The sequence below is a fragment of the Palaemon carinicauda genome, chromosome 3, assembly GCF_036898095.1.
Source record: "Palaemon carinicauda isolate YSFRI2023 chromosome 3, ASM3689809v2, whole genome shotgun sequence".
In the NCBI taxonomy this organism is placed as follows: domain Eukaryota; kingdom Metazoa; phylum Arthropoda; class Malacostraca; order Decapoda; family Palaemonidae; genus Palaemon; species Palaemon carinicauda.
This window is the reverse complement of record NC_090727.1, coordinates 61,501,293-61,518,527: the sequence shown is the minus strand read 5'-3', so window position 1 is coordinate 61,518,527 and position 17,235 is coordinate 61,501,293. Positions and strand designations below refer to the sequence as shown.

Below are 17,235 nucleotides of genomic sequence, written 5' to 3'. Positions count from 1 at the left end.
GGTTGTAAAACCCCGGGGATGGTCTGTCGCTTATCTCCTCTATGACCGCCTTCTATACGAGAAGCTCTATTTCTCTGGTCAAGATTACCAACTTCTCCGAGCCTGGCGAGTAGGCGGGTAAAGTGATGGGAACATTGGATAGAGGCGGAGTGTCTTTGAAAGAAATGGAGTAACCGAACCGGAGGACTTGTGTCACCCAGGGCTCTGCCCCTCTGCGACTCCATTCCTCCCAAAAAAGGCTCAACCTGCCCCCTACTGGTGCATGAAGGATTGAAGAATCTCTTGGATGATTTCATGTCGGGTTTGGTCGAGGACTTGGTTGGGTGTCGTAAATTAAATCGAGGCCTGACGAACGGTCTAGACCTACCCCCTCGAAAGGGTTTCTCCTGCAAAGGTGATACCAAGGTGGTAGTCGCCACAGTCGAGGGTTTAATCCACTTAGAAGACTGTGCAAGCAAGTCATTTTTAGACTTCTTCTCTAGTGTGGAAAGAATCTTGGTCACTATTTCTTCTGGAAAAAGATGATCCTTGTCGAGAGGAAAAACAAAAGGGTGGACTTCTGAGACGAAGCGACTCCTTTTGAAACAAACGAACACCAGAGCTGTCTTTTCTTGAGAGTCCCGAATGCAAGGAGAGAGGACAGTTCATCGCAACCATCCCGAACTGATTTGTCGGCACATGACAAAACCCCAAGCCAGTCCGATGCTAGGTCTTCCTAAAGAGTAGAGCAATCCTCTATTTTCGTAGCGAGAGCTCCAATCATCCAGTCCAAGAAACTCATAATTTCTAAAACCTTGAAAATATTCTTTACCAAATGGTCCAACTCGGGCGAAGTAAAGAATATTTTAGCTGCTGCAAACGCGGATCTCCTATTTGCATCCACCAAGACAGAGAAGTCCCCCTGAGAGGAGGCAGACACTCCCATAGAAGGGGCTTCCGCAGTTACATAGAACCTGTACCTCTTCTTAATAAGTTTCGACGGAGGATAGGCAAAAGTTGCTTTCCCAAGATCTCTCTTGACCTTCAACCAATCTTCTATATCACAAAGCGAATGTTTAGCAGGCTTGGAAAGAACAGGCTTCGGAAGAAGAGGATCGACATTCTTCCTTCTCATCAGGAAAATGGAAGCAGGCGACCTGGGACCGGCTGCTACGACGTAATCCGGATACATGTCGAGAAGGTAGCGTAAAAGCTTTGAATAACACGAGAGAGGAATAGTGTCCGTTTCTAAGTCCTCCTCGTCATCCGAAGAGATAGGCCATAGAGACGGTTCTTGATTCGACTCATTGTTCTTCGTACCTTGTTTATATCTTTCATCCAGTTCATCTGTTCTTGCAACTGTCGACGTAACGGAACTAAATTCTCTTCTTCTAGTGTTGAAGTTGAAGCAACCGGAGTTGTGGATTTTGACACGATCGACACCGGAGGTGTTGCGCCAGGCCAATTATCTGTCGCATGTGAAGTCGATGGACAAGGTTTGACAGTTTGAAGTTGAAGCGAAGTCCACATAGGTACGCTACACAACGGGCGAGCGATATCTACTTCTCTGTTCCTTTTCACAGGAGGCGAAGAGAACACCTCTATAGTCGAACGTCTCTTCAACGGACGTGATACTGAAGAATCGCGCCTCTTATGACGTCTAACCGAAGGCGAATCACTCGACTTACAACGTCTAACCGAGGTCGAATCACTCGACTCTGTTGATAACTGGTCACCAAGCCACACACCTTTCCAATGGTGTTTAGTCGAATCCTGCTGTCGCACCACAGGATCGACTGAGGAAGCGACTGTCTGTGGGCAAACCCCGAGTCTCCCTTGGACCTCCGGTATATCTTCTCCCCGAGGCGGGGGTAGGAGGGGGCGGGACAGTAACCTTCGTCTAGGAGAACTATCAGGACAAACAGCCACCCCCTCCGAGTGCACTGAACTGACAGTTTTCACTTCACTAGAAGTCTTTCCTAAAAAAGACTTTACAGATACTGCATTACAGTATTAGCTAAAACATCAAATTTCTTTTCAAATTTAGATTCGAGACTGGCAATGGTGCCAGGAAAAACTTCACGGGAAGTTGGCAAAGGAGTTACAGGAACAGGAGAAGGAGGACTCAAGATTGGAGACAAAATAAGAGAAGGAGAAGGAATAGGAACACGTGCTTCGATAGACGAAACAGAAGAGGCTAAACTAGACTTATTTTCAGCTATAAGAGCCGCCTTCCTCTTCCTATCCTTAATTACTTTCCCTAAGTGAGAAACATAAACTTTCCACTGTTGTTCACTCCAATCCTTGCATTCATCACAAGTCAATTCTTTAGAGCACTCGCAACCCCTACACTTAATGCACTTACTGTGCAAATCATAAATTAATTTAACTAACTTAGTTTTGCACCCTCCGGCGCAAAACCTAACTACTGAAGGACTAGAGTCCGACATGATGGTATGACCACAAAATTGTAGAAAAGAAAATTCAGCTTCAATCCTACAACACGGAGTTTGAATACTTCACCGATATTGGAGAGATAATGCTCCCCAACAAATGAAGAAAAAAAGTCTGCACCAACCACCGATGTTCACCAGAAGCCGGCAGAGAACGAATTGAGGTTAACTGGACAGTTGTACCTATAGCTCTCTCGAGTGGAGGGAGATGACGTCACCTACATCAGTGAGGGCGGCGCCCCCGCGGTAGTTTTGAATCTATTGTCTGCCGTCGTAGGGAACCTACAGCTATATAATTGTTCGGTAAGACACTGCAATAAAAAGTTAAAATACAATTATATTTTCACTAAAAATAATTGAGACAAACAATCGGAAGAGCAGCCTAACCCGCGCACGGGAAAGTAGCTTCCCCAATAGTACACTGTTGTTTTAAAGATGAACGATCTCGAGAAGAGAAGGACCGTAGTCAATCTTTGAGAGGCCACATTCCCTTTGCTCAAAAATCCATGTTTCCCGTAGGAAAAAGGAAAAGGCGAAGACAATAGTTGAATGAAGAGGGTCCAGGCGATGACGATTCCCCTGCGGCGGCTGAGTTAACGGTTACATGCCGACAGGAAGACCGATGGACCAAAGAGGGAGAGGTCGTTCCCCACGAAAGTGGAACTGTGCTGGCATTGCTAATGTACGCAAGTGTATATGTATCACACACACAGCACAAATGCTGAAAAGGAAACTTATCACATTTCTATACACATATATATATACATAAACATTAAGAATGTTTTCATATACTGTATATACAAGTATAAGAAAAAGTAAGTTAAAAGACAAAAATTAATGGCAGTCCAGAATAGGCGAGGAGGGAGAGAGGATATAACCGCTCTCGATCCGAGCCAAAAGTAAAGTGACTAAATCACAGGTGTGTGAATGGGATTGGTAGCAAGCTACCACCCGGCCCCCTACCCCAGCTAACTAGCGGTGTGGGTAGTTAATCCTCCCTAAATTTTAATGGCTTGTCATTTCAGCTCCGCCGAAAGTATAACCCCTAATAAATAGCGTGGTTTGTATTCCAGTTACGGAACAAATAAACAATAAAACTTCCAGGGACCATTTTTCTCAGTGACTGCTTTGGATAATGACAGGTGTGCAACACGATACTCACCTCTACAGGTTTTTCACTATCTGATGTGACCTACCAAAGGGATATCACGATGTCTGTTCCCTTCACGACAAGTCTAAAGACGACGTGTTCAGGTGCCCTGTGGCGTCTAGCACGAAGAAAAACTGGGGTCCATTGGTGCTTGGGCCTGCAAATCGTTGTCAAATATGTATCGTTGATTCTTTCTCCTAATGTTTCATCGTGGTACGCAGTCTCCTCCTTGAACAGCGAAGCTCTCGATAACTGGGAATAATGAGTTATATTATTTCAGTATTCCAAAGGAAACTATTCCTTTATCATGTTATTAAATAATTTTTTAATATAGATTGTTCCTAGGGGAGATTATTAGCATTAATTCTATACGATCTAAAACCCTAGTTGGAAAAGCAGGATGCTATAGGCCCAAAGGCTTCTATTGGGAAAAATAGCAGAGGGAGGAAATGAGATAAAGAAATAAATTAACTATAAAGTGACAGATTTAGAAGCAATATGACAAATCCGTAGAAAATTTATATTCTTCCTAACGATAAAAATCTTAGCTATTTATTTAGGTGTATTACTTTCACCGATGCTGAAATGACGAGCCATTAAAATTTAGCGAGGGTTAACTACCCATACTGCTAGTTACTAGGGGTAGAGGGCTAGCTTACTACCGCTCCCACTCACGCACCGGTGATTTAGCTCACTTTGCTTGGAGGTAAGACTTCAAGGGGGATAAGGCTAGTGGGGAATTTTGTATAAATAGCTAAAAATTATCTTCAAATTTGTCATTTGTTCCACAACTGGAATACAAACCTAGGCTATTTATTTAGGAGTGATTGATTGATTGATTTAAAGTTTTCAGGCATCCTGAGAGACTCACACATTAGGAAAGGTGGACGTCCCTGCCAATCTGGCTTTTGGCTTTACCCGGGGGCTCCTTATCTGAGTATGTTACTCAAAATAAGGAGTCCCTGCACCACGCAATAACCTTGTTACGCAAGGTCCGCGGCCAACGCAAGCTGTGCGTTGAGATATCTAGAAGTGTGACTGTCCAGGTGAAGTTATTCCAAGTCTTTTTGTAGGAAAAACTGTTGTAACCAAGACTTTCCCAATACCACCTCGCCAGGGTATTGGGACGCAACAGTATTAACTTATTACTATGTACAAAAGGGAGCATGGTTTACCTGCAGTGGTTTGAGGTCAGCTTGTGCAGAGAACCTAGGATGCTGCTTTCCCCAAGAGGGGAGGATAAAGAAAAGAAAAAAAGAGCCAGTCAAACCTTTTCATTTACGCAGACTAAAACCGGGTAACAATGCCATCAACCTTCGGCTACTTGTCCAATAAGGAGCTTGAGGTATTATACCAGCTGTTGTGGAGCCACCACAGGGCCAATAGAAAACATATCGAGCGGCGTGAACCTCAAGTACTGTACGTAAAGCACTTGTCAGCAAGTAATAAAAAGAATTCTTTTAGAGGAGGAATGGAGATCCAATAAACAACAAATACAACTTATAAAATATGATAATAAAATAAAAAGAAAATCTAGGAATAATTTGTACTTTTTGTTTATTGGATCTCCAGTCCTTCTCTAAAAGAATTCATTTTATTACAGAGTGACAGTGCCCTGCACCCAGCAGGGATTATAGGCAAGATGAAGTTGTCAAGAGAAAAGGTACTTTAGACCTGTTTTGTTGTTATAACTTCTTCCCATACACTGATGAGTGGTTCAAGCATGCCCTACTATATTGTGATGTAATTAAGATTAAGAGCAAATGAAACTAAATTATTCTTACCACTGACTGATGTTGTCCCATCATGGAGTAATTGTTCTTTTTTATATACTGACACAGAGTTTCCATGGATAGTGTTTCACATATTTGACTCCCTTGGCAGAGATGAAGCAGGAGGGCATCTGGTGGAAGATGCTGGAGAGCGAGCCTTGATGGTCTTACCAGAGTCAGCTTTACCCTTAAGGAAGTGAGCGCGTCTGAGACTCCTCTCTCCCTCTTCAGGGCAGAAGCAGCAGCCAAGGTTCCTTGCAGGTCTACTACAGCTGTAAGACGCTCTGAAGAATGGCCAAACAGAACAGGTTTGAAGGCTTGTACCCCTGCCCTGACCATCACTGCTGACTGACTGACGCACTGTCAGACCGATCCCCTGAAGGGAAAGGGACCGAAGGTTTCCTGCGAGGAGTCTCCACTTTAGGTGGGTCTGCCTTAGAGGAAGGCAGTTTCGGGATCTTGAACCCTTCTGTGGATCCCCCTTTCCCCGGCGGTCACGCTGAAAGGCATTTGCGGCGAGGGGAACGAGGCGATGGTGACCTGTCAATGGGAAGTTCCTTTGCCAGAAGAACCTCTTTATGGCCACTGTGCAAGTGCGCAGGTGAGAACTGAAGCATTGGCGAGCACTGATACTGTGAGCGCAAGTGCGCAGAAGAGCACTAGTGCACCGGAGAGCGCTGGTGCACAATAAGGCGCTGTGCAGAGTGTTGCGCAGTCTCCCTAGAATGTGCAGGAGAGCGTTGGCGTGCAGTAGGTCGCTGCACAGAGTGTTGTGCAGTCTCCCTAGAATGCGCACGAGAACGCTGGCGTCTAGTTCGGCGCTGTGCAGGAGGTTGCCGGAGAGCAGCTACAGGAGAATGCAGGTGCGCAGGTGAGCACTGGTGAGCTGGAGAGTGCCGGCGAGGTGGAGGTTGCTGCGAAAGCTTCGGCACTGGAGAGCGCAGATATGTAGTGGAGCGCTGGAGCGCAGGAGATCGCTGGCGCTTGTGCTCAGGAGACCGAAGTTGCGCAGAAGGGTGCTGAGGTTTTGGTGAGCGCTGTTGCGCAGGAGAGTGCTAACAAGCTCGGGCTGGAGAGCGTAGATTGGCTGTTGAGCGCTGGTGAACTGGCAAACTTTGCTACCTAGAATGGCGAGGCTGCGCTGGAGAGCGCCGACAATCGGGAAATCGCTGTGGCATTGGAAGGCCCTGAGGACAAGCAGGAGAAGGCTGTTGGTCTAGTGAACGCGGAAATATTATAGAGCGCTGACAACTGGAGCGTGGGCTCTCAGTAAGGTGTGAAGGAGCAGGCTGACGCTGACGTGATGTTGGTGAGCGCTGGCGAGCTGGAGAGCGTTGGCGCGCAGCTGCACGCTTAGGTAGGGCCTCAGGAGGCTATACCAGAGACAGGAACGGTGATGGCAGATTGGTAGGTTGGTTAGTAGTAAGAACAGGAACAGGGATGTGCCCTTTGGAAGGGCGAACATCCACCAATGGAAATCGCAAACGATCTACAGAAGATTCCAGGACTGAAATCCAAGGACTAGCAGGAGCGCAGTCAGGAGAAGGTCCAGGAACAGGCAGAGGTCGAGGGCCAGAAGACGACTAAAGCGGAGACTCCTCTGCAGGGGACGGCTGCAATGACGAGGCTGAATAGCAGCCTTTTCACCAATAGTGAAGGACGACCTCTAAGGTGAAGAGGAGGGTGAGCCCTACGACGGAGATGTCCTCTATTATCATTATTACCTGCTAAGCTACAACCCTAGTTGGAAAAGCAGAACACTACAAGACTAGGGGCTCCAACATGGAAAACAGCCCAGTGAGGAAAGGAAACAAGGAAAAATAAAATATCTTACAAACAGTAACAACATTGAAATAAATATTTCTTAAATAAACTATAAAAAACTTTAACAAAACCAGAGGAAGAGAAATAAGATAGAATAGTGTGCCCGAGTGTAACCTCAAGCAAGAGATCTCTAACCCGAGACAGTGGAAGACCATGGTACAGAGGTTAAGGCACTACCCAAGACTAGAGAACAATGGTTTGATTTTGGAGTGTCCTTCTCCTAGAAGAGCTGCTGACCATAGCTAAAGAGTCTCTTCTACCCTTACCAAGAGAAAGTAGCTACTGAACAATTACAGTGCAGTAGTTGACCCCTTGGGCGAAGAAGTATTGTTTGATAATCCCAGTGTGTATGAGGACAGAGGAGAATCTGTAAAAAATAGGCCAGACTATTCGGTGTATGTGTAGGCAAAGGGAAAGTGAACCATAACCAGAAAGAAGGATCCAATATAGTATTGTCTAGCCAATCAAAGGATCCCATAACTCTCTAGCGGTAGTATCTCAACGGGCTGCAGTTGGATCAGCAAGCTGACCATGAGCAGCAAAAGTTCTCCAAAAAGGAGTCTCTATAAGAGAACTCCCCCGAGGGGAAGAAACACTCACAGGAGACAGATGTAGGACTAAGTTTCCCCCTCAAAGGATGATCAGGAACAGGGGAAACTACGTCGGCAGCAAAAGCTGGAGAGTCTGGAGGAGCAGGGGCGTCAGTAGAAGCCACAGAAGACACCTCTGACACCACGACGTCAACGAGCGCAAGAGGATCCACCTCTGAAGTCGACGACGACGGCTGCACACTTGCACCCCAGAGGAGGATGAGATGCAGCAAGGAGTCCTTGGAGGGCAGACCCGGGAGCTCCAAGGATGACCGTACCTGCAAAACAGAAGACATAGACAAGGCCTCACCCGAATGGAGAGGTGGGGCTGCTTCACTAGGGGAAGCAACACCATCTCTCGAGGACAAGGATTGGCCACATATAAAAGGATCTACGCTACTACTCGACGGTCTCTCGGAAGAGGCCGAACGAGTAGGAGCTCCGGAGGAAGGTCGAGAGACGGACGAAAAGGCCTTGGGTTTTTTCCCATTTGAAGGAGAAATATCTCGCTTAGACTTCTTCTTCCGTCGTCACCCAAACCTCTCCCACTGAGAGGCAGACCACTCCCGATACTCAATACAATGTTTACCACTATCACATCGTTGACCTCTGCAGGCGGGACAAAGGGTGTGGTGATCAGTTTCCACAGCCGACAAGAAGGTTCTGCAGGGCCGGCCATCGAGTCCAGGGCAGGTGCGCCGCATGGTCGCAGAAGTCAACACACACACACTAACACAAAGAGAAAGCACAAAAGAATTGATGGCAGTCCAATAATAACGGCGAAGGATGATGAACGGCAACAACCATGCACTATCCGAGCCAAAAGCAAAGTGAGCTAAATCACCGGTGTGCGAGTGGGAGTGGTAGCAAGCTAAAACCCCTACCCCCACTAACTAGCGGCATGGGTAGTAAACCTTAGCTGGAAGTAATACCTCTAAATAAATAGCGTAGGTTCGTATTCCAGTTACGGAACAATTGTATTTTTCCTAGCAATACAAACGAGAAGCTCTTTACTGTGGAGTGTTATTTTGGCGAAGCTGAAACCAGCCGATAAACTTTTTTGACAGGGTGTAACTGCTAGTTAGCGGTGCAGATCGGAGTAAGTAAGCCTCCCACTCACAGCAGCAAAAGCGACTAAACGTCACTTTTGTAATTATGGCAGGACTTTCAGGGGGTTGGTACTGGCGGGATCAGTACACGGCTGTATTCTTAGTCAGCCGTCATGATACATATGCCTGGCCGCTATCACACATATTGTAACCAAAAAAATTTAATTTTAAACTGTTACCATCAATAACTATTTCTTTGTAATAACATAGAAGCATATAGAGAATTAATAGTACATTGTTAATAGACTTTTTTTATTTTTGTATAGAGATTGAATTTCATGTTTCTCTCATTTATGAATAATTCTGATTTTAATGTTATGAATGTTGTAAAGTCTACTAACATATAAGACATTAAAATGAAATTGACACAGGTGGAGTTGTCTCAATGTAGGCAGAGCTGGGTATTACTGTACTTACCGTCAGGGTAAGACATTGCTAACGGCATGCGCAGCTCAACATTACCGATTGCCAGTACAGTACATACGGAACTTGATGTTTGGCCAAACAAGAACCATTATATTCATGGTAAAACATTTTAAACAGAAAATATATGTTTTCCTGTAGTAAATAATGTGATTTCACCGAATTTAACTTCATTTCAATCACAGCCATAAATAAACACCACGAGTTAGCCGTACTGTTTGTTCTGTTTGTTTGCGATTGAAATGAAGGTCACATTCGGTAAAATCACGTTCTTTATACTACAGGAAAATATATATATATTTTTTTCGAACTGATTCCCTTACAGTAAATAAAACTTTACTTAGAGCTGTTTTAGGGTGTTGTAATCTTTGGAACAATTTGTCTTGAGCCAATTTTTCTTTGAGACGAGTTGTCTCGGAGCCTTTGTATATCAGCGGCCAGTTCCTCACACATTGATTGAAAATGGACATCAACCAACCTAAACTTTCTCCTCTAACCTAACCTACAACCCGTGTCCTTACCTACTTGCCTAATGGGAGGGGGGGCTAACGCCCTCTGCGACCCCCCTTACACTGCCATATTCTAAGAAATAATAATGCATAAAGTTGGCCGCTATCATACATACACCCCAATCATGTTCTTTACTACAGGAAAATATAATTTTTTAGTTCGAAATGATTCCCTTACGGTATATAAAACTTGACCCAGAGCTGTTTTAGGGCGTTGTAATCTTTGGAACAGTTTGTCTTCAGCCAATTTGTCTTTGAAAAAAGTTGTCTCGATATGAGCAGAGTTGTATTGGATCAAGAATAGTCCTGAACCAAACCTTCCACGGGGCCACATTATTGTGCCACATGATTAAAAATGTAAACACAACCAAAAAAAAAAAAATCATACAATTTCACGTAAAACGAAGCCCTAATGTGCCCAGCCAACCGTAGGGTACATATGACTGTAGAGGGCCTACTTCTTTCAAGCAATGCTAAGCCTAAAATATACACTTTTCAAGTTCAACTTTAATGTGCAACAATTTAGTTATTAAAACCTGCGTGATCTAGTAAATCATGTCACATTTCACCTAATACCTGATATATACATGACGAAACTCTCTCGTGACACATCCCGACGGTCTGGTTGACTGAAATCTTTCTACCCCCGAGGATAGTCTGGTTGTAAACACAATTTCAAAAGAGATCAAAACAAAAACATAAAGTACTACGAGCGTAAAATAATTTTATAACTTATTTATATTCGATTTGGCTTTTAAATGTGTTTTATTTTATCCTATTTGATAATTTTTAATTATATTATATATGATTGCGCATATAAATGTATTTCATAATGAATTAAACCAGATTTCAAGTTCTTGAAAATGAACTATGAATGTAAAAAGATCATCCTTGGAATCATAGGAACTGATATTTATGCCTTTTACCATTTATATTTACTTCCTTGTGATTTATAAATATATATTATTCATATAGTTAGAGGCAAATTAATATGACTTAATCTTTAGTGAAGGCCCATGGACAGACTACGAGCCTAAAAGTAGTTGACAAATTTCAAAAGTGAAAAAAAATGAGAAAATATACATTAGATTATATATCTTCATCTGCTCTTACACCTATTGATGCTAAGGGGATCGGTTATATTTCGCCAGTCATGTCTATCTTGAGCTTTTAAATCAACACTTCTCCATTCGTCTCCTACGAGCGCAGATCCAGCAAGTTAAAAAGGGAGAACTGTAAGCCCCTGAAGACTATCTCAATTTTAATCTATTTAAGAGCAATTTTTTCATGTATCTGAAATCATTTTTTCCTTCTAATTGCATCTATAACGTGAATACGCATTAGGCAATAACAACATCCCGATAATATATATACAAAATACAGCAGTCTTCTTCCCAGCTGGTTCCCATTTTTATATGGGGTCGCCGTTGCGGATGAGCCGTTTCCATCTTTTTCTATTCTGCGCTTCTGCCTCATCAATCCCCTTCTCCTGTAAGTCTCCTCTCACACAGTCCCTCCATCTCTTTCTTGGTCTCCCTCTTCTTCTTCTTCCCTGAACCTCCATCTCCATAGTATGTCTCCCAACGTGGTCCTCATCTCTCCTCATCAGGTGTCCATACCATCTCAGCCTCCCTTCCTGCACTTTCTTTGATATTTCCACCACCTTTGTCGAAACCCTTATGCAGTCATTTACAGCAGTAATCTCTTTTAATGCATGACTATACATTCCCAGGAAACCCCATCAACTGACTACCTCTTGTGTTATATTGACTCATCGAATTGTAATTAGTTTCCCCACTATTTCCAACTTGATTCATATCAAAAACACAATCTCTTTATTTCCAGCTCATACGTATTTAATTTTTACCATTTGAGAGAGAGAGAGAGAGAGAGAGAGAGAGAGAGAGAGAGAGAGAGAGAGAGAGAGAGAGAGAGAGAGAGAGAGAGAGAGAGAGAGAGAGAGAGAGAGAGAGAGAGAGAGAGAGAGAGAGAGGATGATCTCAATCTTCCTCATCTCTTTTACTATATTCTTCTTGTAGCAACTATTGAACGGAAGATGTTGATTATTGTCTTAATTTAAGTTTCAAGGTTTTCGTAAATTCCAAACTTTATATCATGAATCTTTTTTTTATAATTTATTCATATTAGGCATTTGCCCAAAGAAAAGGCTTGTTTCTATTTCTTTGAAGACTTTCCTTATTTTTTACCTTGCCAGTTAAAATGATTTAACTTTAATACTCACCTAATACACTGAAATAAACAGCCTATGATTGTTTGGAACTAATATTAAGATTGTCTTGGAAATTAATTCCCTCATCACTAAAGTAAAGTTTATGATCATAATTTATGTAATCTATTACACTTTACCAAAGCATTGAACAGTTACAACAACCTAGCATTGCTTAATCAAATATCTAAGGACATCAAGTGATGAAAAATATTAATAAAAAAAAGTAAAACCTTCATCAGTTGTGGTGCCACATGCTACAGTTACATTAAAGGAGCCGAAATCCTTTAATATGTACCACCGCCAGGTTTCCACATGCAGAAGTCACCATCCAGGAGATACAAAATACTTTAAGGAAAAACCAGCCTCAGAAATTGGTTTGAATTACATATTGATTTATCTTTATTTGAAAGGCTTTTTGTGTCTTCCTGGGGGACCACCACTACTGCCTGAAGGTAATAAACTCACCACTTTATGTTGAGATCCAATACATAGGCCCAGAGTTGATCTGGCCCTGGTAGTATGCTGTTGGAGGTGGCTTCCTGGGCCGTCGCTCTTGCCATACCTAAAAAAAAAAAAAAAAAAAAAAAAACATTTTATGATATCAAACACTTGTTGCCTTTCTAGTGAAGTGTTCTTTTTCTAGAAGAGTTGCTTACCATAACTAAAAAAAAATATTTTATGATATCAAACACTTGTTGCCTTTCTAGTGAAGTGTCCTTTTTCTAGAAGAGTTGCTTACCATAACTAAAAGAAATATTTTATGATATCAAACACTTGTTGCCTTTCTAGTGAAGTGTCCTTTTTCTAGAAGAGTTGCTTACCATAACTAAAAAAAATATTTTATGATATCAAACACTTGTTGCCTTTCTAGTGAAGTGTCCTTTTTCTAGAAGAGTTGCTTACCATAACTAAAAGAAATATTTTATGATATCAAACACTTGTTGCCTTTCTAGTGAAGTGTCCTTTTTCTAGAAGAGTTGCTTACCATAACTAAAAGAAATATTTTATGATATCAAACACTTGTTGCCTTTCTAGTGAAGTGTCCTTTTTCTAGAAGAGTTGCTTACCATAACTAAAAGAAATATTTTATGATATCAAACACTTGTTGCCTTTCTAGTGAAGTATCATTTTTCTAGAAGAGTTGCTTACCATAACTAAAAAAACATTTTATGATATCAAACACTTGTTGCCTTTCTAGTGAAGTGTCCTTTTTCTAGAAGAGTTGCTTACCATAACTAAAAAAAATATTTTATGATATCAAACACTTGTTGCCTTTCTAGTGAAGTGTCCTTTTTCTAGAAGAGTTGCTTACCATACCTAAAAAACATTTTATGATATTAAACACTTGTTGCCTTTCTAGTGAAGTGTCCTTTTTCTAGAAGAGTTGCTTACCATAACTAAAAAAACATTTTATGATATCAAACACTTGTTGCCTTTCTAGTGAAGTGTCCTTTTTCTAGAAGAGTTGCTTACCATAACTAAAAAAATCTATTCTACCCATACCAAGTGAGAAGAAGCCACTGAACAATTACAGTGCAGCTCTTCTGGGAGGACACTCCAAAATCAAACGATTGTTCTCTGATCTTGGATAGGGCAATAGCCTCTTTACCATGGCCTTTCACTGTCTTGGGGATAGAGTTCTCTTGCTTGAGGGTAAACTTGGGCACACTATTCTATTTTATTTCTCTTCCCTTGTTTTTCTTAAGTTTTCATAGTTTATATGTGAAATATTTATTTTAATGTTGTTACTGTTCTTGAAATATTTTATAATAATTGTCAATTACTTTTCTTGAAGTTTCCTTATTTCGTTTCGTCACTGGGATATAATCCCTGTTGGAGCCCTGGGGCTTATAGCATCCTGCTTTTCCAACTAGGGATGTAGTTTAGCAATTAATAATAATAATAATAATAATAATAATAATAATAATAATAATAATAATAATAATAATAATAATAATAATAATAATAATAATAATAATAATTAGTTGAAAAGCCAACAACACTCATTTCAGTGTGGGCAAAGATCTCTCATGTTCCTTAAACCATTTGTATTTTACTTTTCCCCGACTACCCACCCCCACATGAATATGGAGTTACCAACCCACAATCAATGATACTCTCTTGTTTTGACAAAGATGATCAAACAGTAAGCGAACAATGTGCATTGTGAAATGTTCCAGAATGAACACCATAAAACGACCGTGGAGGTCCTGTAGAGAGTACGGTTCCCCAAGGTGGGGTTCCCCTGCTGTACGGGACCAGATAAGCAGCCCTTAAAGTAAAGTAAAGTCAGTCATTCCTGACACTTTCATCTGAGACTGCTTTAAAAGATTTTTTGTCCGAATTTTAAGGTTTAAAGGCCACTCATCAATGGCAGAAGCAAGGGACATTAACAATAACCTAGCAGGACAAAGCTCCGGAGAATTACCATATATACACATGATCAGCACCAAATGCCCTCTTCACCCAAGCTAGGACCAGGGAGGGGTAAGGAATGGAAGACCTTTAGGTTTCACAAGAAATTATCGTGCTTGAGCAAGTATTGAAAACTTGTCCAGCAGATCGCCTGTCAGAGGCGTTTTCAATAGGCTAATTCCCTAGTACTATCACAAAGGGGTTTGGTAGCATATTGGAAATGTCTCTGCCTGGTAATCTGCTGGACTGGGGTTTGAGACCATGACAGTGGAAGACTATGGTTCAGATGCTATGGCACTACCCAAGACCAAAGAACAATGGTTGGATTTTGGAGTATCCTTCACTTGAGAGCTGCTTACCATAGCTAGTCTCTCTTCTACCAAGAGAAAAATAGCCACTGAACAATTACAGTGCAATAGTAAATGCCCCTTTCAAAATTGCTGGCATATGTCATTCTTGAACAACTAGTTAGTCACTTTTAAAGATTCGAAGCATTACCACACAACCGTTCAGCATACAGCCAATCATATTTCATTTGCTGTTGTAAATGATCGGCTGGAAACGATGGATGTAAACAAATCTGGTATCTTGATATTGCCCGATCTTGTTGGTTGGTTGGTTACAGATTGCCATGCCTATAGCATGACACAGGCGCTTGTCATTGGACAGCCCGTAAGAGGATGGATCTGTAAAAAGGAGTAAAAATGGATGTTATAAGGAGAAAGGTTGGACTTTGAAATAGAGTGTGGTATTGGAGGAATATAGGATAGGATGAGGGATTTAAAGGAGGGATTTGACATGACATGGAAAGGGACGGAAAGCAACCCGAAAAGGAGACTACTTTCTAGGTCCACGAAATGAAAGGTTTTTATTTAGAGAAAAAGTTTTGATAGTAGCAAGTCCCAGCAAGTAGGAGAGACTGGGAGAGGAGAGAAGTTTTTATCTGCAGTCAGAGAGAATAGGAGAAGGAATAAGCAAAATGCTTATCCCTGTTCTGGAGCTGGGTTGATGAATGGTTGCAGGAATTGCAGGAGAGTGGGAGTCGAGGTCGAGGTTAAGGACAGGACTCTGGTAAGGATCTGGATGGCAATGGGAATGAGGTCGGTCAAGGTGAGGGACTCGATTTGTTGAGCCAAGGATGTAGGTTGAGGAGGGGGAATTGCAGGATGAGGAGTTGAAACAGCTTGCTGTTGGGTTGCAGGTGCAGGCACAGGAATGATGGATGTCTGGTTTTGCTTTGCAGTTACAGGAGCAGGAATAGTGGTAGGCTGGCGTTGACTTCTTTGGCGAGGAGTTCGCTGGTTCTTGGGTTTTGGCATCGAAGCTGGCATGTTGTTTTAGGGAGGATTAGTGCCCTTCATTGCAGCAATTCTCCTTAGACTTTCAGGGCAGCGCTTGTTCCAGGCGTGATGAGGTCTGGAGTAGTTGCGGCACTTAGGGTGAGTTTCTTGTCCATTCTTGTGGGCCTGTATGCAGATCTCAGTGTTGTGACGTTGGCTGCAGACACCACAGAAAGCAGGGCCTTGGCAGTCCTCCTTGTGATGGCCGTAGCGTTGGCAGTGATAGCAACGAAGAGGCTCTGGGGTGTATTCTTGAATTGGGTACGTCCCCCAGACTCCCAGATCCAGTGATGAAGGCACTGGACCTATGAAGGTGGCTAAAAGCCTCCTGACTGGGACGTTGTCACGGTTTTTGCAGCGGTCGGCCTTTTCTACATTGCTGCAGGAAGTAACGATGGATATTGGCAGTGAAGTAGGGTACCTGGATATGATTGCCTTTCTTTTAATTAAGGCAGGGTCTAGCAGGGTTAGGTCTTGTTCTTCTTGTAGATTTCTGGCGGTATCCAAGTCCTTGGGAATGATAATTAAATCACCCTTTCGGTTTGGTCGATCTGAGAGTTTCATGCCAGGCTTTGCAGCCATGGCAGCAACTGCTGCATAGGACGTGGAGTTGTTGGAGAGCCTAAACTTTGGGAGAGGTCTCCTGGGTTCAGGCTGGGAAGCTGAAGAACTGGCAGCGATGGTGGTGGCCTCCTGTAGAAGGTCTTGAAGGCAGATAACACAGTTGCAGTCGATGGAATAGGCCCCCTGAGGCTCGACCTCCATGGCAGTGGAGGACAGCGGCGCTGGAGAAGGAGTGCGGGCTGCAACAGATGCTGTCTGTGAGGGTGAAGAAGGGACAAACAAGGGCGAGGCCAGGTTCTCAGTCCTTGGTGTCCTTAAAGGCGATGATGAGGGTTCAATGGGAGCTGTAGAAGGTTGAACAGGGCTCTTCTTTCGTTTGGGAGGGGGAGTAGTCTCCTCCAAAGCAGTTGTGGCAGGTTGAAAATAGTTGAGGATCATGGTGGATGCAATATTGCAATAATTGCAATTACATCTGATGTTGTGGCAGTGCGTTGTCAGGTCTGCAATGTGTCCAGTAGTGACACCAACCATGGTGAAAAGTTCAATCCTTCGTTCCTTGTAACTGGTGTAGTGGTCGCAGTCGCAGTCTTCTTGGTAAAGACGCTTGCAATGTCGAACGATACCATAGAGCAGTGGTTCCCAAACTGGGGGGCGCGCCCCACTAGGGGGGCGTGAGGACGATACAAGGGGGGCGTGAAGTCACTTGCTGGAAATTACCTGTTTAGTAGAATAATAAAATCATTAAAAGAACAAATATCTGTCATTACATACATGCATCCATCTCACTAAATTTGACCAGAAATTGTGCCTTAGTCTCATAAGTATTATCAAATATTATATGCTATGTTTTCAAATTATCTATTCTTAAAATTGCAAC

At 42.7% G+C, this 17,235-nt stretch overlaps 1 protein-coding gene across 2 annotated transcripts in view; it reads right to left on the bottom strand.

Annotated features, from left to right (window-relative positions):
- LOC137638309 (uncharacterized) overlaps nt 1-17,184 on the bottom strand; it is a 102,394-nt gene extending 85,210 nt beyond the window's left edge. The window contains exons 1-3 of one of the 2 annotated variants that reach the window (XM_068370369.1): nt 14,953-17,184; nt 12,505-12,601; nt 3,595-3,834 (exon numbers count right to left, since the gene is read on the bottom strand). In XM_068370369.1, the coding sequence (XP_068226470.1) occupies nt 15,792-16,889 (1,098 nt within the window). In that variant the 5' untranslated portion in view covers nt 16,890-17,184 and the 3' untranslated portion in view covers nt 3,595-3,834; nt 12,505-12,601; nt 14,953-15,791. Of the gene's footprint in view, nt 1-3,594; nt 3,835-10,385; nt 10,456-12,504; nt 12,602-14,952 lie in introns of those variants that run through there. The other variant, XR_011044025.1, reaches the window with a different exon arrangement.
- Nucleotides 17,185-17,235: the final 51 nt, after the last annotated feature.